Source organism: Eulemur rufifrons, chromosome 3 (assembly GCF_041146395.1).
Source record: "Eulemur rufifrons isolate Redbay chromosome 3, OSU_ERuf_1, whole genome shotgun sequence".
Lineage (NCBI taxonomy): Eukaryota > Metazoa > Chordata > Mammalia > Primates > Lemuridae > Eulemur > Eulemur rufifrons.
In genome coordinates, this window is record NC_090985.1 from 49,863,752 (window position 1) to 49,888,873 (window position 25,122).

The following is a 25,122-nucleotide window of genomic DNA, read 5'->3' on the forward strand; positions in this document are numbered from 1 at the left end:
CATAATAGTGATAGCTACCATTTACTGAAAACTTAATATGCTGGACACTGAGCTAGATGCTATCCATGTACTATTGCAAATTTTCAAAGTAACTTGATAACATAAGTATTATTATCCGTTTTTAATGGTAAAAGAACCTAATGAAAAGAAACCTGTTTTTTCCATAGAAATTTAGTCAAGGCCAGGCATAGTGGCTCACGCCTATAATCCCAGCACTTTGGGAGGCCAAGATGGGAGGATCTCTTGAGGCCAGAAATTCGATACCAGCCTGGGCAACAGAGCAAGACTCTATCTCTACAAAAAGTTAAAAAAAATAGCAGAGTATGGTTGCGCACACCTGTAGTCCTAGTTACTCGGGAAGCTGAGGCAGGAGGATCTCATTAACCCAATTCAAGGTTACAGTGAGCTATGATTGGGCCACTACACTCCAGCATGGAAGACAGAGAGAGACCCTGTTTTGAAAATAAAATAACTAATACAGTAAAATAAAGCTCATTCCTTTCCAAATTTTAAAAAATAAAATAAAATAAATAACTAGAGTTTAGCAATAGTACATTGATAGGTTTATCACAACTTGGCATGTTCTTTATAGTTTCCAGAATGTGCTATTGTCACTGTGCCAAGAGAAAATGAGTTTCACTAGGGTGAAACTTTTGCCAACCAAAATAACCAGGAAACTTTAGTGTAGCCAGAATATATATTTACTACTGTAAATGGTTAAAGATTTTTAAATCTATTATCCAGGTAACCTCTTTTTCTAGTATCAGGGCATTAGGGAAATTCAATTTGTATACAGATTTTTTAGTGAGCATAATATGATTTCATAATTCGCATTGCCTGTTTTTTTTCTATTATTAGCACACCTTCCTTTAAAGAGTGAGTTGATTACAAGATGATTCATTATTTTTAAGAAATGTATTTAAAAGGCCTGTACAGTCTTTCAGGTCATCTTTTAAGGTTATATTACTGTTACAATAAATGCTGTATTTGGGAACAAGTACATTTAACTCTACAAAGTCTCATCCTAAAAGAGACTGCTGCAGCTATAAGGACATGTTTTATATAAAACATAAGTCACGACTGCTTTAAACTGTGTGACCCCGTTGCCTCACACAACCTAAAGACCTGACCTCCTTTCATATTTTAATAGATAGAACACTGAACCCATAAAGGGTTTTATTGTTTGATGTCCAGAGAGCATGAGGGGTATGGACGTCATGTAATAATGTGTGTGTGTTTATAAAATGAAGTAGTGGAGCTAAAAAACAAACTGTTACGGGGAAAAGATAATACCGTTTACTATTACTTAAATGATTTAAATGACTAATGATTATTATAATGACTAAAATTCATGTTAAATTGCTTACTTTATTTTGACATTTTGCTGTATGTATACACCCCTTAATGAGATATGGTATTCTATTTTCTACAATATCTTGCTGTCTGTCCGTTCCAGCCAAAGATCATCAGGAACACAGCTTTTGTCAACCACAGTTGGATTTATTGACTCATTATAATGAGTAAGACAGCAAACCATGAGGGATCCTGTGGTATCTAAGCAAAAGGGTGTTAAGAGAGGTTTGTTATAGGATTTTAACCATGTAACATGTTTTCAGAAAAGTTCAAGGAAGCACGATTTTCCCCTGGATTGGATGCTGTCAGAAAATTGGAGCAGTTTTATGATTGGATATCTTAATCCTTTTTTTCTAGAAGATGGAGGGAATGAAACATACCTATATAATTGGTGTGGGAACAATATTTACTCATTTTACCTAAGGTGGAAGGATCTTTGTCATTTTGATGATTAGGACAGCATTCTTGTTATGGTTATGGAAAGGTCTTATTTTTGTCTTGTTCAAGCAAGGTCAGAGAGTTACCTTGTCTGGTGTTAATTTTTAATGAAATTGTATAGGTTCAGTAGGAGATCATGGCTTATCAATTAAAGACAGATCAATGTACCAAGTAACTCAACCATGCAGAGAAGAGGCTATTTGCACATTACTTTTCAGATTCTAATGGGCTCAGTACTAAGGCAGGATACCTTCGATTAACTATCTGCACACAGGAAAGCCAATTCATATAACAGAAATTGTAATTTTCCTATGATAATTCAGAAGATTTCCCAACAGCTTTGTTTCCCAATAGCTTGTTATTCCTTCTCTAAAGACGTATCAAGAATGACTTCTTGTTGATCTATTGCTCATGATAGAGACTGTCTCTTCTCTAAATCCAAGGGTAAATATTTGCTCTTGATTTCTAATATTCTCCATTTTCAGGCAGAAAAATAGACTGATATAAAAATATTAATGGCACAAAAGTGATATTTGTAGGTAATTTAAACCTTGCTGAAACATACCTCTATGATTCATTTCAACTCTCTAGCACATTTTCTTCAAAATGGAAAAAGAATTGTTTATTATTTTCCCCTCTTCATTAGAACTCTGATTACATTTATTTAAATACTCTGCTTTCAAGTGGAACTGCTTAAACTTATTTCAGATAATTTTTGAAATAACACTGCCAAAATCACATAACTGAACATATAATTATTAATGGTTTTCCTCTCCCAAATCTTTCCTAAATCATGAGATTATCATACTTGAACTAATCTGGGTCACCACTGAAGTACACTGAGGCTTATTTAGAGCTTAGAATTTAACAAGAGAACATAGAACATTATTTTTGTCCTCTGTAAGGAGGAATACTGTGTCCTTACTTGGCAGAAAGGTTATGCGCTTGTGCTTTTTTTGGTTTGGAGAAGGAATGGCAATTTGCCACTGTTCTGTTTTGTCTTTTTTTGAAGAAGCCTTTAATAGCTCAGTTGAATAGAAGTAGATAAATGCAGCATTCTCTTCTGGAAATGGGTTGGATGTTTCAGTGCAAAGAAAATAGGAAATTAAAAATAACCAAAAATTATTGCCAGAATCAAACCTTAAAGTGATTTTGAGAAGCAAATTTGTTGGACCAGGAACCAGATATCTGTGCACATTTGAACAAAAAGAGGGCACCATTCAGATAATAGCCATCCTCAAAAGATACTGGCATGTAGAATATGATGCCCTCATGTAGCTGTTAAATAGTAGATGGTGTTTTAAAGCTGGATAGCATGTCAAATAAAACGATTATTCTAAAGGGAACACAGATTTAATTCAAATGGATATTTTAAAAGCATAAATATCTATTTTATATAGTTTTTCTGTTAATGGTCATGACTGTAAAACTGTTTGTAAATAGAACAATCTGTGAAAAGCATGGACTAAAATAAATGCACATACTATTGAAAATTTAGATGACATCATTTATATGACTTAATAATTTCAGTTCTTCCGGTAACTGGATTGTGACCTGGTCTACCTCATTTTACTTCTCTAGGTCATCTTCTCTCCCCACCCCACTCCTCAATAACGAGATTAGAGTAGATGATTTATAAGGTAACTTCTGGTTGGTCTATGATTCTAACCCATACATTATTGGCTATATTCATACCAGATGTTTATTTTCTACCAAAGTAACCAAAGCATATATTTTATACTGGATGAGATATTTATTTTATTAATTTAATTAATTAGTATTTCTTAAGTATGATTTCCAGAGCACTATACCAGTTGTTTTGAGACCACAGACCACTACAATACATATTATATATAACTAGTTATATAAGATGTAGATTTTATATTATAGTATATATAATATCAGAGTTTTTTTTATAGTATAATGTACATCAATGTAAAGCAATAAAAAATCTCAGAATTTTTAAAGACTGTCCAACTTAAATCAGAATAGAAACAAAGTAAATAATTTGATATGTTCTGGAAAGTCATATGGATGCTTTGAATGACATCCTGTTTGTGAGGAAGGTCAAGTTAGATTGAAGTTATGTGTATACATGGACACAAGCATTATCACAGCAGTCATGCTATTATCAATACTTGCCAAACAGGGAATGTACTCTCTTTTTTAAATGATAATATGTGTCAGACCCTATTGTAATATTTTACTCAGTCTAGGTTTTCTGTCCATTTTACATATGAGAAGACTTGGGTAGAGTCTTAGCAGTTTGCCTACGGTCATAGGCTAGCAAGCAGCAGAGCCAAGCCTTGAACACAGTCTGCTTCCAGAGTAAATATTTCATCAGGCTGCTTTTTGCACAAAACTAGTTACCAACACAAATTGGAGGATGTATATTTTCCAGTGATGTTAATTGGTTTGACAGAAACATCTTCATAAAGAAAAGCAGAGCTGCACAATGTTTAATTTCTCTCTATGGCCTTTAATTACAAAACATCTGAAGTATCACGCCTCAAAATCTTATTACACCCTGCTCCCTACCAACCAAAATAACGTGCCTAAACTTTACTCATAGTTACTTAAGTAATTGCCAAATCAGAAATGTCCTTTGTGATTAAGAAGCAAAACTTGAGAAAAAACAGGAAGTACTAATGTTTGTGTTCTTCCTCATTTATGAACAACACATGTCTTGAAGGAATGGAATCCCAATTTGCTATAATAATAGCTTATCCTTATATAGTGCTTAAAATGTGCCAGGCAGTGTTCCAAGTGCTTTGCACATATAAACACATTTGATCCTCATAATCACCCTTTGAGATGGCGTAAAATTATTGCTATTATCATTACTATTTTACAAATAAGGAAAGCAAAGCAGAGGATAAGTAACTTTCCCATGTCTTCCCAATTTGTCAGTGTTAGAAACAAGATTTTAACCCAGAGAGTCTGGACTAAGTCCATACTCAATATCATAAGATTGTGTGTGTGTGTGTGTGTGTGTGTGTGTGTGTATAGACTCATTGCCATTTTTTAAAATTTCTTTAGCATTCAGTCATTCAGCAAATATTTATTGAATGCTTCTGTGTGCCAGGCATTATATGATTATGCCCTAAAGAGTTAGCTGTTAATAGGCTAAACAAGAGTTCCTGCTTTCATGGAGCTTACATTATAGTGTTAGAAAATGGATAGTAAACAAATAATTCTTACAGATTGTGAAAATTGACAGGGGAAAAATAGAAAGATGTGAAACAGAGTAACTGCAAAAGGTCGACTTTAGGCAGCATGAACAGTGAAGACATCTCAATTTTAGTCATGTGCAGACAAAGTTATAAAAGAGATAGGAAAATAGTTTTCAAGAAAGTGAGATAGACAAAAATAAAATTGTATAGAACATAAAGTTTTAGACATATAATTAAATGTTAAGTTGTCAACCATTTGAGAGCTATGTTGACTAGAGAATTGAAGAGACTGCCATAAGGGTTAAGTTGTGTTCAGGTTTGATTTTTCAAAGTTTATTATTAAAAAATACAGGGATGTGGTTTAATATCTTTTAGGAGGTGAGAATGGCATCCTAGGTGAGTGATATGCCACATGACTATTAGTGGTCCTTGAATTTTAAATAGAGGAGAGGAACTGTCTTTGTTTATTTGTAACTGAAAATGTAAGCTGGTTAATAGGTAAGGGATAAAGTTAATTAGACAAAGTTAGAGACCCTTGGAGATCATAATCAAGACTTTTAATTTAATGTGTAAGTCACTTGGGGACACTGAGTTTTTTAGAATCAATCAGCAATTGTTTATTTAACACCCACTGCAATATAGGCTTTTTTTTAATAGGAGAAAAGCACACAAATTTACTTAATGTATGTTTACATGACACAGGAGCTCCCCCAGCCAAAAGAAAAGAAAACTCAAAGAAGAAGTTACAACAGAACCAAATGCTTATATGCTGAGATGGACAAAGAGTAGTAAATTGTGAAAACATGACAAGGCAAAGACGTGTAGGCTAGGGTGGTTAATTGGGTAGCGAAGTGCCTAGGAAGAGCTGGCTTTAATAAAGTTTGTACAGATTTCTCTTGGCTTCAATTTCCTGCCACTGATGACAAGAATGTTACTTTTCTCCTGGCATAGGGAAAATGTCTTCCATATGGGGATTTTATCGCCTACTTTCAGGAAGAAAAAGGGGAGGTCAGGGTGGCCTTCCTGCACCGATGTTTTCTTTAAGTGCTTTTAGTTCAAAATAACCCATATTCCAAAGTGTCATGTTTTGAACTCCTTCAATAGAAAGCCTATATTCAATTATCACCAATTGCCTCAATAATGTCCTTTCTAGCCATTTTTCCCAGTACAGGTTCCAATCCAAGATCCAGCATTGGCATTTAGTTACCCACCAAGGAACTTCCCATCATTTACACCCCTACTCTCCCCCTTTCAAGTCTTCATTATCCATCATTCTACACTCTGTGTACACATTATTTAGTTCCCACTTATAAGTGAGAATCTATGGTATTTGCCTTTTTGTATCTGAGTGGTTTTGCTTATGATAATGGCCTTCAGTTCTATAGAAGTTACTGCAAAAGAAATGATTTTATTCTTTTTTATGATTGAATGGTATCTCACTGTACATATACACCACATTTTCTTTATCCAATCCTCCATTGATAGACACAGGTTGATTCCATATCTTTGCAATTGTGAATTGTGCTGAGATAAACATTCAGGTGCAGGTGTCTTTTTTATAAAATGAATTCTTTTCCTTTGGGTAAATATCTAGTAGTGGGATTGCTGGATTGAATACTAAGTCTACTTTTAGTTCTTTGAGGAATCTCCATATTGTTTTCCATAGAGGTTGCAATAATTTACATTCCTATTAACAGTGTATACGTGTTCCCTTTTGAGCACATCCATGCCAACATGTATTATTTTTTAAGTTTTAGTTATGGCCATTCTGACAGGGGTAAGGTGGTATTTCACTGTGGTTTTAATTTGCATTTTTCCTATAATTAGTGATTTTGAGCATATTTTTGTATGTCTTTTGGCTATTTGTCTATCTTCTTTTGAGGAAAATCTATTCATGTTTTCTGCCCACTTTTTGATGTGGTTATTTTTTTTTTTATTGACTTGTTTGAGTTCTTACAGATAATGGATATTAGTCCTTTGTCAGATGGATAGTGTGCAAATATTTTCTGCCATTCTGTAGGTTGTGTATTTACTTTATTGATCATTTCCTTTGCTATGCAGAAACTTTTTAGCTTAATTAAGTCCCATTTATTTATTTTTGTTGTTGCTGTATTTGCTTTTGGAGTCTTAGTGATAAATTCTTTGCCTAGGCCAATGTCCAGAAGAGTTTTTCCCACACTTTCTTCTAGAATTATTATGGCTTCAGTTCTTACATTTAAGTCTTAATCCATCTTGAGTTATTTTTTGTATATGGTGAGAGATAGGGATCCAGTTTCATTCTTCTACACGTGGCTCTCCAATTTTCCCAGTATCATTTACTGAATAGGGTGTTCCTTCTCCAGTGTATGTTTTTATTTGATTTGTCAAAAATCAGTTTGTTGTTGCTGTATAGCTTTATTTATGGGTTCTCTATTATGTTCCATTGGTCTTTGTGTCTACCTTTATATCAATATCATGATGATTTGATTACTATAGCCTTGTAGAATAATTTGAATTCAGGTAATGTGATGCCTCCAGATTTGTTCTTTTTGCTTATGATTGGTTATTTGCGTCTCTCCTCTTCATTGTATAAGGACACTAATCATACTGGATTAAGGGTCCACCCCAATTCAGTATGAATTGCATCTGAAACAATCTATTTGAAATAACATTCTCAGGTTCCAGGAACGACATGAATTTTAGGGAAAACTATTCAACCCAGTACAACAGGTATGAAATGACGGTGTTCTGTACTGAGATATTGGCCGCAAGAATGCAGAGATATTGAATAAGTCCTAGAGTTATGTTAAAAACAATCTAGTAGAAATTTATGAAGATTGAAAATTGAATTGTTGCAAGCTGCTTATGATTGAACCTTTTGCAGTACTTTGTCTTCAAGAGTCCAAAGAGAAACAGATGAAAAGAGATTCTTCTCATTAGCCCTTTCTCCTTACATTTTATTCAAAATTACATAGTTCAACCCTGAATGGCATCTCAGACAGATCCTGCTTACAGTTCATCCTCTAGCACTCTCTTACTCACAATTGTTCCTATTTCATCCCCATTTGCAATTTTAAAGTCAAGACTCAACTTAGGGAAGATGGTTAGAGACTGTTTCCTTCCTCAGGAAACCTACAGTCTGTCAGTTATTTAGCAAATATTGATTAAAATATAAGTATAGTGACAGGAGCCAATTACTGAATTATGAAAAAGGCAGATAAACAGATAGTCTCTGTCATGTTACTTAAAGTCTGTATGAAGACACAGTGAACAAGTAAGCAAAAAAATGGACAATAGTAAATTTTGAAACAAGCTATGCTTATATATGCCACAAAGCAGTGTTCTGTGATTAGAAAATAACGTTGAGAGGTATGAAAGGAAGGCAGTGAGTAGGTCAGGAGATGTTTAGCCCAGTGATAAAAAATTGGGAATTGAGACATAAAGTCAGAACTGTAGCCAAAAGGATCCATGAAACCACATAGGTGGAGATGTAGCAAGTTTATTCAATAGCAAGTTTGTTCAGAATTCAAATTTATAAAATTGATCAAAATAGAATTGCTCTTATTGTAGAGGTGGGCAATAGGGGCATTATACCTCAGACCCTCTGTGGCCCCACAGTGATCCCTTAGCTTTTAGGAACACATTTTATAAAACTGATGGTGATGGGAAAGAACAGAGAATAAGACACACTTCAGCTCACAGAACCCATGTGGTCTTAGAAAAATACAATATCTCTATGCATTATATTCCTCATTAATAATAATTTACAACCTCTGGTCTTTTAAACCTTGTAACTGAGATATCTAGGTAATTCTCGGCATATTCCACAGATGACTATACTCATAGATTCCACACAAAGAAAAAATTGCTTCTTTAAAAGAATGAAACAATTTACGATTAGCATGAAGATTAAAAATAACTTTACAGGCAAACAGAAGTAAATATATATATATATATATGGGCATTTCTACATTTCTCTAATTTCTAAATTAATTTCTGTTCTACGTTAAAATCAGACAAAATGTTCTGTTTTCCTCTAATTCATAGTCTCATAAGGATTTCTCTGTGTAAGGCTTCCTCTGTGTACCTTCTTCCCCCCACTTTTCTTTTTATCTCTTTGGCATTTCTTACAATTACATATTACCTTTATAACTGTACCCCTTTTAAGGTCTAAGTTCAGAAAAACAATTTTCAAAGTTCTTAATTGCTCTCCACTAAACTTTTTCTCAAAAATTCAGATTATCTTTTTCTGCCCTGGGCTTCTTTGCCAGCAAGTCTTTCCTCTAGTGATAACCCTTCTGTGTATAGCAGTGTTTTACTTGCAAATTAACAACCCTGCATATCAAGTACTTTTATAAACAGGTTAAAGTGCTGGAAGGAAGATGTTTGAAGTGATAGATAACAATTTGCAGAAGGAAATTGAAACAAATTCTTCTTGATTCATCACTCTTCGTCTGCATTTTGAACTTTTTTTCCCTTCTCTCTGTCTTTAGTAGCCTGGAAGTTTGTTAGCCAAGTATCCTCTCACAAATGGTTTTTGGTTAGATGAGATGAATCAATGACTTAATCCTTTGCTGAAGTTTTTGTTCAAATTTCCTCCTCCATCTGAAATGCTCTTATATCCATTATTGCTCTTTAGAACTGGATATATCTTACTCATTCTTTAAAGTTTACCTCATTCATTTTCTTTTAGAGGAGTCTTAACTGCTCTAGTTGATGTTCCTCAATACTCCCATAATAATACTCTTGCAATAGGGGCAATGTTGAAGATATGGGCTTTCAAGTTAAAGGACATAACCTTTAGTTTTGGCTGTGCCCTATACTAATTCTGTGGTCTTGAACAGGTTACTATGTCTTATAAATCTCATTCTCTTTATCCACACATTGAGTCCACAGAGAACCTCTAAGTTTAAGTAATAAAATTAGGCACATAAAACACTTTCATTTGCCTCAGATGTTCTAATAGCATAAACATGTTTCTTGAATAAGTAAGAGTATAGTACATTTTTAAAAGACTTTTAGAGATAACAAGACTTTATTCAAGCAAGCAATTGTGTTACAATTTTTTTGTGCCATATGGGGCTACTAGGCATGATGCTTGTATTCATAGAGGCCTTTCCTCGGTTGCCTTTAAATTGTACCAAATAGGAATCTATCTAATACAACAGGATGACCTGTTCAAGTGATGCAGATAATTAAAAACATGACAGACAGTCAAAAAACAGATATTTCACAGTTATCCTAATGTAGTTTGACGAGAGAAAGCTCTGGAGCCAGACGGCCTAGGTTCAGACTCTAGCTTTGCCACATTATAGCTGAGTGATTTGGGCAAATTCTTAACTCTCTTTAACAGTTTTCTCCTTTATAAAATGGGGATAATTATAGAAATGTTAATAGCTGCATAAATTGAATAATAAAATAAATTTTTGTGAGGATTAGTTTAATATAAGTGTTTATAATAGTGCCTGGAATTGAGTAAACACTGAGTACTTGTTTCCCATTATCACTGTATGCTAGGCACTTTGCTAAGTGTAGGGCATTCTGTGATGAACCTTGGGGAAGAAAGGCATTGAGTAAGCAAACCTGAATACATAATTTCAAATTGTGATCATGCCAAAAAGGGAAAAAAAAAAAAAAAAGAAGGTATTATGAGCCACATAACAAGAAGGACTAGAATGAGAGTAAGAAATAAGGAGTAAAAACGTAAGCATTGTTATCATGGGAAAATATTCGGCTATTTTCTCTCAATGTTGTAGTATATGTTTAAAAATAAAGAAATAATTCAAACTTGACAACTTATACATTATTTTATTCCTATAAAACAACCTTGCATAATTTCTTTTTTTTCACATATGTGAGCACATGCAGTTGCTCAGAAAGGGAATAAACACATTGTCTATCTTTATAGCCTATCAACTAAGAGTGTGCCAACCTCCACCACCCGTACCCAATGCTGAAATTTTGACAGAAGATGATGAATTTGAAATAGGTAAAGTATGTTAAATTACTTTCAAAGAAACATACTCTTAGCAGAGCTATTTGTTTGAAAAGAAACAAAAATAAGAACTAGTGGTAGCCTGTCTCTAGATCCCTTCCCCTGGGTTGATAGGGATTGTTTAGAATTCTTTAGAAAGGAGATCAGTGAAAAGAGGAAAGGGAATATTAGACAAGGAAAATGAATTTTGTTTTTCCAGGATGTACCATTAGAAAACAGTGTGGGAATTCGAACTGTATTCTGGTGATTCTTTCCAAATTATTATTTTGCTGCCTTCTGACACTATGGTTCTAACTTCTGTTCTTTGAATTCAGATCTGAGCCTGGCTCAGTAGAATGAATGGTATGTAGGATATATTAGAAGATATATTTCATTTCTATATCTTGGAAAATGCCTGATTGATTACCCTCGATTTGATAATAAATAAATTAATAAATCAAGAATAAATGAACTGAATCCAGATAATGCCTCAGAGTTTGAAAAATGATGTAAGAAGGCATCTTAATGTTGCCATAATGAACTTTTATCATTACTATTATAATATTAATTTTGGTTGAGACAGATAGAAGAACCATAAATGACCAATGTAAATCTAATTTTAATACAAAAGCAATAAATAGAAGCCTTCTAACTACTAGATATATTTTTATTGAATATCCTACCTATACCAACCAAATTATTTCTTTATGACTATTGCTTATATCCAGCCAGTATGCACCAGTACAGATGGACTGGTAGTTTACTCTTGCCTTCAGTTCTGATTGGTCAATGCCGGTCAAGTACTGGTTGTTCAATAGTTTAAATATCACTCCTGCTTATAACTAATAATTTTTTTATCCTGATTGAGAATGACTGAAGGAGAAAATATTCTTCTCTTACAGTTGAAATATATGTTTATTTTTACCATTGCCTTGTTGCTTATCTGAAGCCGCCCTCCTCTCTCTCTCTCTCTCTCTCTCTTTTTTTAATAGGTGATATTATTAGGTATCAGTGTCTTCCAGGATTTACTTTGGTTGGTAATGCAATTTTGACATGTAGGTTGGGAGAACGACTGCAGATGGATGGAGCACCTCCAGTTTGTCAAGGTACCAGTTCTTACGATTATTCATGTCTTAAATATTTGTTTTATGTTTAACACAATATCTAAAAAATTGAGAAAAATCTATTATATAAATATAAAATATTTAACTGGCAATAAATAAGTTATGCAACTCGTATGTGGTATTTCATTTAGAAATATTCCATTATTTCTCAGATTTAAATTTAAACGTCTTTGATTCTTTCAAGGTTTAATTTTTCTAGTTTAGCCTGAAGTCAGTTCAACTTACTTAAATTATTTTTGCTCTGAAGGATGGGAATGGAAGTGGAGAAAAAGAGAAATCACTTTACATAAAGGCTCCAATGTTAATTGCTTTTGCCTGGAAACAGTTTCTATTCTAACCACTATGTTCATTTAACTTTATTGCATACCTGTTAAGTATGAGGATCTGAAGAAAAGACAAACAAAAAATAAGTTTTAAGTGGCCTTTACCACTTAAAGCCATCATGGGATAAGCAAGATGGCAGTCATGCAAGTGAAAACAATACAGTGTTTAGGAAAGAGAACAGGGGGCTGTACAATCACATAATTTTTAACTGCTTGTGGGGCAGGGAAAGATTGATGGAGGTGTTGTTCCCTGAGTCATGAGTTCCAAATGACCAGTGAGATTAACCCTGGCAGACTAGAACTAGAGAAGGAGCAATCTAAGTGGCAGATCCTCATGCAAAGACACAGAAGTAAAAGACAGTGGGGCATGGGCTCCAAGGAATTTACTGGGGTATAAGATGGTGGTGGACCTTGAATGATGCTCTAGTGCTGTGATGTTCAGGAATCATTTATTTTGATTTGTCTAGCCCCTAAGCCCAGAACAGTGCCTAATACACACTAACTAAACATAATATTGGTTATTTGAATAAAATTGAGTTGTATTTGATTATCCTTTCCACATGTTTTGGGATTGCTTCTTTCATTGGGATTTATTCTTGAGAATACGGAAATCTGTTTCTTGTGCAATATCTTAACTTCTACATTAGGTCTAAAACAAAAATTCTGTTTATTTTTTTAATCATGCTATAAATGGGAATTAACATTTGATTTTCTAACTAATTGGGATCCTTACAAGAATATGAAAGAATTTTCACAAAATGCTCTTACAGTAACAAAAAGAGAGGCAGGTTAGGAGGTACACACCATTTTCAATGTGAGAATTTCTTGTGGTCTTAATCAGTGCTATTAGAATATCTTAAAGTTGCTTGGGTGTTCTGCAGTCTATCACTTATATTCTAAAAATTTAGATATCATTCATGCAGCTTTCTCTTTCATGAAAGACTACTATATAGTCCCTTGAGATTATGTACAATTCATATTAAGATATTTAGATATGCAAATGGAGAAGATAGGGTATCAGCCTTTTGGGGAACAATAGGTGGGAAAATAACTTGAGCAGATACAGGAGGTGTGAGAGTAATTACATAACGGGACTTCTATCTTGACCCCAATATATAAATTACATTCTGATATCTGGGAGGGCAAGCTTCTTGCTTTTATATTTGGATCCCAATTCACCGAAAGTTTTATTTAATTCAAATAAACAAAACCACCCAGATAACCTAGATATTTCACAATCCCTTATTTCTCAGACTTTCAATGTCTTATTTCCAAAATCAGACTTTCCTGTAGTTTAGTTATTGCAGCCCTTCTTATTCTGTCTGCTGTGGAGAATACAAAAAAAGACAATAAATGTTTTATCATGATAACACTTCAGATACTAGCTAAAAGTTAATAAATCACCCTCAGAATGAGTCTGTCTAGAGTTTCTGTATTAATTAGTAAGGCGCTTAAGCCAAAAACCTGACTTTATGTTTTTGTTTAATTGAGTTAATTCACAAGCTTGTTAAAAGTTATTAGTTTAGAATCTGCCAGAACTAATCTACACTGTTTTTAGTATGTTTTAAATTATCTGATTATTTTCACTCTTTCTAAAAGAAGCAGAATCATTTTTGTTCTCTGTTCTTTGGATCCTCTTTAGTTCTCTATATTCCACTTAAAATGTAGAAAACAATTCCAAATATGGTTTTCTTAAAAGAATTCCATGTAAGTGAAATCTAATGAGTGATTATATTTGGTGGTTTGAAAACATTGAATACAACGGAATCTGTGAGACCTTGAGCACTTTAAACTTTCTGGCCACCAGTTTTCTTATATGTGTAATGGTTTTCCAATGGTTGGGGAAAAAATTAGAAGAAAGAAGAGAAAATAAATGTCTTATCTTTTATTTATCTATTTATTTATTGTCCCGAAAAGCAGTGCATCTTCTATGAAGAAAAAAAGAAATCAATACTATAAATTTTTAGGTCATATCTCCAGTTTTTGAAAGATAAGCTTAATACAAGTTGTCTCTTCTAACAAATAATTCAGAGAATCATCTTCTTTATAGTTATTGAACATGAAAGCAGAGTGCTCTATTTAAAATGCAGTTTTCACTGAGATTCTAAAAGACTAGCACTATTTAATAATATCTTTCTTTGACAGTGCTCTGTCCTGCCAATGAATTACGGCTAGATTCTACGGGAGTCATATTGAGCCCTGGATATCCTGACAGTTATCCAAATCTTCAAATGTGTGCTTGGAGCATTTCAGTGGAAAAGGGTTATAATATCAGCATGTTTGTAGAATTCTTCCAGACAGAGAAGGAATTTGATGTTCTTCAGGTGTATGATGGTAACCAAGGGTTATATTTATTGGATATTCACAAATTAAGTCCAAATGCTCTAATTATACATGCAGACTTTCAGTATAAAAATAATTTTTGGATCTTGAAGTTAGTTGATTAAAAAAGTAATTTTATAATATCTTATAGATATTTTAGAAGTATCAGCATTCCATTTACCTTTATATCATATAAAATTGTAGTTAGTTCATTTACTGTTTTATAAATTATACACACTTTAGCTATATAGAATTAAAATGTTTAAAAAAAACATTTTATAGTATGTTTTTAGTTATTATTGGTAGATTGGCTATGGAGCAATTTGACCATATTTAACACTATTCTAAAGAGATAAAATAGTAAAGATAAATGAGAATATAATTGTTTAGTTTTATCTAAATTGTATTATTTTCTTTCTGAAGGACCAAATATTCAAAGTCCAGTGCTTATTTCCCTCAGTGGAGATTATTCATCTGCTTTTAATATAACTAGCAATGGTCATGAAGTATTTCTTCAATGGTCAGCAGATCATGGCAATAACAAAAAAGGATTCCGGATAAGATATATCGGTATGTAATGCTCGTAACTTCAGTACAGATCTCACCTGCATCCTCAGTATGGTTGTGATTAAAGAGCACAGGCACTATTCAGTTATTTATCAAATCAAATCACAGCTCCTCCCTTAATGTTTCCTGAACAATTTATGTAACCTTTCTATTCCTATTGTAATGATGATAATTCTACATCCCTCATATGATTTTGTAAAATATTAAAAGCACTTAGGATACTTATGACTTAGATAAGTTAGTTACAAATTAAACTGAAATGTTTAATGCTTTTTAAAATCAATTTGTTGAACTCACAGAAAACGTTAACAGTGTTGCTCAACTGTGTATTATCTAATCTATTTAACAATTCCTTTAAATGAAAAGTTTAAACAAAAGATAAACATAGAATGCTTTTAAAAATCTGTTTTAATTTTTATCCATTTATATACTTGTTAAAATATCTTAAGTTTTGAAAGAAAGAATGATGAACACATGTTGTAAAAACCTTTAGTTTTGAAGAAAATAATTGTCACTATTGCTTTTCATTGAGTGATATTTAGACAAATGTGGACTGAAAAATTTTTTTAACATCAAGGTGACATAGCTTTTTCTATATGCCTTCCTGTTTATAAGGCCTACTCTTACTGAGCCAATAATTTTCTTGTTGAGTAAGTGTACATAAATAGTCCTACATTATGTGAAGGTTATATTCATTTTCCTTACTGCCATCCTAAATCATGTCAGATGCCATGGATATGTGCTTGATAGCAGAATACCTCACAATCAGTCAGCTGTCTCTTTATATACAGAGTTCAGACCATGCCTGTCAGGCCATGTGTCATAGCTAATCAGTTCAGCTGAAAATTACTTTTATAAGTGTTTTATAAACAGATCTGACACAATAATTCTAAGCATAGACAAATTTGGAATTTCGGTACTAAAATGTATATTCTTGAATTTTATATAAATTTATAGTTATATACAATGTACAAATATGTATAAATAAAATAATTTTGTCTAATTGCTTTGCTTTTAAAACTATGAAATGACAGTTTAATTTTATTTTGGTAATAATTTGTCTTTTACATATTAGAAATAACTTGTCATTGATAGCATATCACTATTATGTATATGCGTTTTACCCTATAATACATTTCTATTAAATTAAAAAGAATTTATTATGCATTCCAAAAAGAAATGTTTTAAAAAATTGAAATATATGCCCAAGGCATCCTTAAAGTTTTCCATATTTAAATCTATGTTTCTATTCTATGAACAAGGTAAATATCGTTCTATTAAAGTTGTGCCCAAGCAGAGCATTTAAAAGCCAGCAGAATAAACTGTATTTTTAATGATCATTAAAACATAAAGGGAAATGACTCAAATTAAACTATTATAAGTATTAAATTGACTGTATTATAGACCATTCCTATCTATATTGATATTCGTGACAAAGTTGGATATAAATATAATGAAAATACCACTTTTAGCCCCCAAGAACAGCTTGGCATATTAAATATGTATTTTTTCCTGTAGAAATGACAGGTGATGACATATATATTTTAAGTCCAAGCCGTTTCTTACTACTTACCCCCAAAGCCTTGTTTTTCTCAGAAGAATACATAAAAGTTTCAAAGGATAAATGGAATCTGCCATGCTGAATAGTTTCAAAAATACTCATATATGAAAAAGCTATTTGACATTATCTTTTGACATGTCAGACTTTAGGAGATGAAAAAACTTATATTTTAATGGCAATTTTTATCACCATATGTAAGCACTCTTGACAGAAGGGAAACTCTTTAATAGACTGGGAAAGAGGATTATGAAATGTGGGGGATTATTTTAGACATCAACCAAAATGAAATGCATGACCTAACATGATATAAGTGTCTAGAGATAACTTCGAAGTGACATGTAAACAACATGCTTTAAAATATTGCTCCCAAGTCTGTGGCATTTAGGTCCTTCAAATGACAGGAAATGGAGTTTAAAAAATTCAGCAAAATATTTGTAGCGCTTTTGAACCTCTAGGGTGTCAAGAAAATACATTTCAGTTCAGAAGACGTCTTAGGTGACAGTACAAATTAGAAGAAGAAAGCCCAGAGATAACTATATCTCCCAAAAATTGTGCAAGTAGATTATTTTCAAAAGAGGATAGAAAACACTATGATGTACAGATGAATTAAAATTTACATGGAGGACCATTGACCTATTTTTAAGTACTAGTATTCACTGTCTAGGTGTTTAAAACTTTGGGTAATAAAGAATCTCGGATTCATTAATTAAGCAACTATTTTTTTTTTTCTTTTGAAAAGCTTTCTACTGTAGTACACCGGAATCCCCACCTCATGGATACATTATCAGTCAGACAGGTGGGCAGCTTAACAGCGTGGTCCGCTGGGCCTGCGATCGAGGATTCCGGCTTGTGGGTAAAAGCAGTGCCGTGTGCAGGAAGTCTTCCTATGGCTATCATGCATGGGATGCACCAGTCCCTGCTTGTCAAGGTGAAGTATACTATTCAAAAATGGATAAAATATTAATATGAAATTAACCCCATTTAATTTTTTTCATTTGAACCACTCAGACTTCCCAAAATAGAAAGCATATAGCAACTTTGAACCCTCACGTGAAAAAAATGCAGAACGTTCTCAGTTAATAAAAAATGGGTCTTACCTATCATCTACTTTTTGGACAGGGTTTATATAAAACAAAAAAAAATTTTAAACAGGTTGATCAAAATTTAAAATCAAACAATAGCACTTAAAATTAGCTAAGGAATCCCCTGAAATGGCTTCTTTTACCTTTTAGACTGCAATTTCTAATTCATGAAAAGATAGCTCTCATAGGCATAAATCAATAAATGTGAAATGAAAGAATTATTGTTTCCTTGTTCTGCTGATGCAGGAAACATTAATCACTTACTAGGATTCTGGGAAGCATTATTATCTTAGTGGGTTATTAACATTGAAGGTGTTGACTTCATGCAGAATACATATATTTTAAAAACCTATCAAGACATCTGGTTTCCTTTAACCAATGAATAGCAGGAGTATTACAATTTCTTAGTATTAACTGATTTCCCAGAACTAGTTTGGGAAAGAATCTTTAATCTTACAATTTCATAATTATTGGAATTAAATATATATAAAATAAACATTAAAATACTCTGAACTTTAAACTTTTGCATTTCATTTATATAAGGATTATTAATATTTATATACACACATGTATATATACACACATATATGTTACATATATAATCTTTAAGAAACATTTTGTGGAAATAATTAACTATTGGTTAACATAAAAATATCCTAAACTTTGTGAAATTTTGAAATTGCTTTGTAGAATTAGAACTATCATTTCATTGATTTTTAGGTGAATAATATTATATTAATACTTACATATGGAGTCATTTTTCTTCATTTAAAATTGTTTTACAATTATTATAGAATAGAAATGTGGTTTAAAAAGAAGATATTTGATGTGGTAAAATGACAAAATATTTGTAATTCAAACAGCCATTTCTAGAAATTGATCTTTTATTATTATTAAAACACAAAAGATCATTTTATAAAAAAATTTGTTGGGATGTGACTGATCTGTTCAGACATAGCTAATTAAAATGAAATGGCTATATGTCATTGGGAAGAGCTATTCACATAATGCAAGCTTTTGTTTTGTTCCAAATTTGTTTTACATTTTTCAGTCATCTTCATTCTTTTTGCCTCTTCAATTTCCTTATACATCCTCACATACATTTACTCGAGCTATAATTACACAAGGTGAGCAAACTTAAAGGTAGAAAATTTAGTCAGCTATCTCTATTTGTGTTTGGCCAAGTGTTTTATTTCTTTTCTACACATCAAACAACCATTTATTGATTACCCCCCTCAGAAATTGGACACACTTAATCCCACTATACAATTGAGTATTGGTAGAAAGAGTCACTTTGTATTCCCTGTCTCACTTTTAATTTATGATTTCTTGAGAGTTCTGCAGAGAAGCCTCTTTGACAATCACTCAGTGATGATGATTCTTCTTCTGGATTTGTTCTTTTATTTTTTTCTCTTTTTTTTTACATACACTTTTATTTTTTTAATTCTTATTATTATTTTTTATTTCAGCATATTATGGGGGTACAAATATTTAGGTTACACATATTGCTTGTGCCCCACCAGAGTCAGAGTTTCAAGCATGTACATCCCCCAGATGGTGTGCACCACACCCATTAGGTGTAAATATACTCATTCCCTCCTCCCACCTCCCATCTGCCCAACACCCGATGAATGTTACCACTATAAGTGCACATAAGTGTTGATCAGTTAGTACCAATGTGATGGTGACTACATGTAGTGCTTGTTTTTTCATTCTTATGATACTTCACTTGGTAGAATGGGCTCCAGCTTTATCCAGGATAATATAAGAGGTGCTAGGTCACCATTGTTTTTTGTGGCTGAGTAGAACTCCATGATATCCATATACCACATTTTATTAATCCACTCATGTATTGATGGACACTTGGGTTGTTTCCACATCTTTGCAACTGTGAATAGTACTGCTATAAACATTTGAGTGCAGATGTCTTTTTTACAGAATGTCTTTTTTTCCTTTGGGCAGATGCCCAGCAATGGGATTGCTGGATCAAGTGGTAGTTCTACTCATAGCTCTTTGAGGTATCTCCATATTACTTTCCACGGAGGTTGTACTAGTTTGCAGTCCCACCAGCAGTGTATGAGTGTTCCCATCTCTCCGCATCCATGCCAACATTTATCGTTTTGGGATGGTTTGATAAAGGCCATTCTCACTGGAGTAATGATATCTCATTGTGGTTTTGATTTGCATTTCTCTGATGATTAGAGACGTTGAGTATTTTTTCATATTTTTTTTGGCCATTAGTCTATCTTCCTTTAAAAAGTTCATGTCCTTTGCCCACTTTTTGATAGGCTTTTCTTTTCTTTTCTTTTTCTTTTTAGCTGAGAAGTTAAATTGTAAGCTCTCCGCAGGCACAGTAATTGCCCTATCATTTTAGTACATTGTCTCTTTTTTTTTCAGTTTTAAAATAAAACCATTTTATACTAAACATATATGTGGAAGTTATACTGTTTATATTTCTTTGTACTTGATCTAGATTCAATCTATACTATCCCAACAATGTGTGGTTAATTTTAAAAATCGTTAAGTATACCATTTTTGGCAAGGGTTTGGCAGGGACGTAGCTTATCACAAATTGAAATTCCCAAAAGTCCTAATAAAATAAATATTGCTTTAACAGACATCAGGGAACCATTTACCTTTCAACACAATTTTAGTTCTGTAATTAGAAAGCAGAGATAACATAATTATATGAGATTGCTTATATAATTTATGAAGTCAACATTACTGCTTTCCTGTTCATAATTTGCAGGTTACAAAATTACAAAAGAACAAACTATTCAGCACTAGGGATTCTGACCTTCAATTTTGACAACTTTATATAGATTTTACTAAGGTCTTTCACTTTATATCCCATTCATGGATATATGAAAACTAAATACTGATATGGAAGGTTTATGAGAGAAGTAGAGACAATTTTTGGCTGAAATGGGAGATGGATGAATAGAACACAGCATTTATAATATTTAAACTAAACTCGTGCCTTTCTGTTCTTTATTTCTTTTTCTATGAGAAAAAATATAATTGTTTTTATAGTGTATAATCCTTTGTATGAAACCTATAAGAATAGATATATTTCAGAATTCAGAAACTTTCGTATTTTATAAAGGTAATTCAGCACATATACTAGATATTATGAGAGAACTCCAATTGGTTCTAGGGTGACATCTATATTCAAATACGTTAATATTTCTGCAGAGTTATGTATAAATATTCACTCTGAGTATGATATATGAAGGTACAAATCTCACTTTAATTGGGGTTTTGCTACCAAATATATTCTTTGAAAGATTTTTACTTCTTTTGGAAATGCCAGTTGTGTACTTGTGGGACAAAGAGGGAAAAAAATCAATATTAGGGAAATTTGTATAGCCTTTTGAAGTTATACAGTGTGAAAATATCTTACATAGAATAAACTATGAAAATATAAAATTTTATTTTCATTACATCATAATAAAAATAATTTTCACCTAAATCAAATGTATTATAGATAAAAACAAAGACATCTATGACATATCAGTGAAACTTAGGAAGATCCTAACTAGGTTTTAATACAATAAATCCTGGCCTTATATTCATTAAACATGTCCAATACATATGGTACTCTGGATGGTGCCCAAGCACATACATTTTTGCTGTACCTAAGACCAAGAAATAGCCAACTTCTAGGTAAAATACATCTGTGTATTTTATTCCTGGACAAAATAGTGATCAGTATTGATTGCCACTCCTTTTATAATCTTTAATTCTTATCTTACAAAATGGATTAATCAAACTTGCTATATATGGTGGTGCAGCCATGGACTTGCACTAGATACATTCTTTATCTAACTTCCATTCTTATATAATCCACATGACCGTTGATAGCCATGCACATGAAGAAACCAAGAAATAAAGTAAGAAACCAAGAAATAAAACATTAACAATGTATAGATTCACCAATATAAAAACACATTCAGTAGAAGTTTGAAAAAAATTATTCAAAAATCATTGTTCAGAAAAATATTTTATGAGGTATTCTGAAATTGTTACAGAGAAACTGATAAAATCCGAATTTTTTAGTTTTACATGTCTTACACTTTAACAGGCTTATCTAAAAAATTAAGCATTTTTTTCTGTTTACACTATTTTGTGTTTAATCTAGCAATTTCCTGTGGAATTCCTAAAGCTCCAACAAATGGAGGAATACTCACAACAGACTACTTGGTAGGAACACGAGTTACCTATTTCTGTAATGATGGATATAGATTGTCATCAAAGGAACTTACCACTGCTGTTTGTCAATCAGATGGAACATGGAGCAATCATAACAAAACCCCTCGCTGTGTTGGTATGTGTATTAAAGAAATTTAATCACTTGTGTCTCTATTGGCATCTTCTATGACTTGAAATTTTATGTATTATTGAATTTTAAAGCTAATCTCTGAAATAAAGTAATGTCTAAGACAGAAATAAAAGTTAAACTGTCTCATACCATGAAGTACTGGAAGACAGTATAAGGATTTTTCACTCATTTTTGGAAACCTTTGAGTATTTATGTCAAAAAAGGGACTTTTTATCTTACATAACAATGTTTAATTTATTTTGTAAAAATTCATCCTTCAATTAACGTGTAGTTTCATTATACAGTCTCTTGAAAAATTTTTGCAGTTTGCTTTAATAAAATTTTATTACAGCATATTCAGCTCTGATATTTATAAGGATAAATTATGCTGCTGAAATTATCCATAACTTTCAACTTTTGTTAGTAATTCTTGTGGTTACTTACACTTAGAATACTTCCCATTGCTATCATTATTACTCTAATAGGTAAATGAACATTATATAATGAAAATAGACACTAATTCTGACAAAGTGCTTGGTAGCAAAAGGAATGGAAAATATTGCCTTAAATAAGGTCTTTTATTTTCTCTATACTTGAATTATTTCTTCCCATTTAGTATGAACATCTCAACTTAACTATGATTTTACTTAAAATGTAGATTGTTAAATTGTTTGCAAACTTAACATAGGTATCTAATAGTGCTTCTATTTATCTTGAGCAAGTTTTGAATTAGCCAAAGTTTATATCACAGCTCCTGCATAAAAATGCCATTCTCATCCAACAAATTTCCTCAAAATATATTCCTTCCTAAACTTCTAAAGAATTAAGGGAATAGAGGTAAGGTAGAAATTGGGATTCTAAGTAGGCAGAATAATATATACAAGCCTCTGAATTGTGAAACAGCAGGACCTGTTCAAGGAACTGCCAACAGTAGTATGCTGCTGGGGGAATGGAAAAGATTAACATGGAAAAGAAATAAAGAATAAATGCAAAAGGACCTTGTATAGCACAATAGTGAATGAATTAAGGCAGTGGGGATATAATGTATGGAATAGACATGAGATATAGTTAGGAGGTGAAACAGACATGATTGACTTATTGGCATTTATATTCTCTGGTTTTTGTATAGTTGTTACATGTCCAAGCATCAATTCTTTTACCTTGGAACACGGAAGATGGCGAATTGTGAACGGCTCCCATTATGAATACAAAACGAAGGTAGTTTTCAGCTGTGACCCTGGTTATCATGGACTAGGTCCTGCTTCTATTGAATGTCTTCCTAATGGTACCTGGAGTTGGAGAAATGAAAGACCATATTGCCAAAGTAAGTATACACTCTGCTTCACTTATTTCATAAGCTATCTTTGGTGACTGAATTGCTTGAATCACTTCTTTTTCTAAACACACTAGATCAAATAATGAAATAATATTATCAATGTGACCATTTATTCTTCTTACATTTTGAAATTTTGCAATTATATTTCAGTGTAGTAGTAAGTCTTGTGAAAAGAAGCATGGGCTTTGGATTCAGAAATCTTGTGTTTGAATTCTAGATCTATCATTTACTTTAACAACTAAGTAATGTTTATTATATACTTATTACTTGCCAGACACTCTTTCAGTCCTTTGCATGTATTATATTATACTCATTCTTTAAAAAAAAAAAAAAAAAAAAAACCTGAGCCCCATATTTGATTATTTTTTGAAAGTCACAGAGCTTATAAATGGTGGATAAATGATATTCAGCCCAAGCACTCTGATTACTACAGAGGTCTTTTAATCATTGTTTATTCTCTCTGATCCCAAATTCTAAAACTAGAAAATTATGATAACACCTATTATATAGAGTTATTGTGAAGATTTAATGGTATGAGTTATTTGAAATACTGCCTGGAACCATATCCACAGGAGCCCAATATATATTGAACAATTAAGGCATTTTATTTCCACACATTCCTATAAATGTCTAGTATCTAATATAGATAAGCCAAATGACGTAGGATAGTCAGATGAATACTTTGAACTTCCTTCACTATGTTTATTATCTATTTTGTGCCAGGAAATATGCAAGGCTGAAAATTCAACACAACTTATGGGGGTGGGGAACTTGCAGCTTTGAGGCCACATGTGGCCTTCTGGATCCTTGAGTGCCACCTTTTGACTGAATCCAAATTTTACAGAACAAATCCTTTTAGTAATGGGATTTATTCTGTGAAGTTTGTATCTGGCTGAGTGGCCACAAATGGGGATCTGGAGGGCCATATGTGGCCTTGAGGCTGCAGGTTCTCCACCCCAATCTGAAAATATGGCATCATTTGTTTTTGTAAATTTTTGTTCTATTCCTACAAGTTTTCTCCCAGGACATTTTCTGCCTGTACTTTCCTTGTTCTTCCAGTATAATTTCTTTCAGAAAGCACATGGGATAGGAATATTTCAAACAGCTAGGAAAAAAATTATCTACAACAAAATTACTCATTTAGTCAGGTATTCAACAAATTTACATTATAATCACTCAGTAAACATTACCCATTATTGTTTTCATTCTAGAATGACATTTCATTTGTAGTCTGTAAATATGAAGAAGTCATAAGAGATGGATTCTGTACAACCAGGAAGTCAGTTAAATCTCTCTTCTTCAATTTTTTAAAATTTACAAAAATCATGTGAAATATAATAATATCTAATGGATCTTGTAAAAATCAAATATTTTACATGGAATGCTCTTAAACTATAGAGTCCTCAACAAAATTTAATTATAATTACTATCTTAGTGTTGGTTTAGATACAAAGAAACTTTGGCTCAGGTAAGTCAAAGGGCTTGCCCAATGTCACTTGATAAGTGAGAGAAAGATTTTGAACTAATGAATTATCCTCTCTATAATCTTGTGATTTTTCATTCACTACA

At 32.5% G+C, this 25,122-nt stretch overlaps 1 protein-coding gene across 3 annotated transcripts in view; it reads left to right on the forward strand.

Moving 5' to 3' along the window:
• The window catches only part of CSMD3 (CUB and Sushi multiple domains 3), a 1,111,380-nt gene that overhangs the window by 1,015,791 nt on the left and 70,467 nt on the right, over positions 1-25,122 (forward strand). For 2 of the 3 annotated variants that reach the window (XM_069466068.1, XM_069466070.1), the window contains 7 exons: positions 10,852-10,932; positions 11,910-12,023; positions 14,510-14,698; positions 15,110-15,256; positions 17,554-17,742; positions 22,038-22,223; positions 23,347-23,541. In XM_069466068.1, the coding sequence (XP_069322169.1) occupies positions 10,852-10,932; positions 11,910-12,023; positions 14,510-14,698; positions 15,110-15,256; positions 17,554-17,742; positions 22,038-22,223; positions 23,347-23,541 (1,101 nt within the window). The remainder of the gene's footprint in view (positions 1-10,851; positions 10,933-11,909; positions 12,024-14,509; positions 14,699-15,109; positions 15,257-17,553; positions 17,743-22,037; positions 22,224-23,346; positions 23,542-25,122) is intronic. The other variant, XM_069466069.1, reaches the window with a different exon arrangement.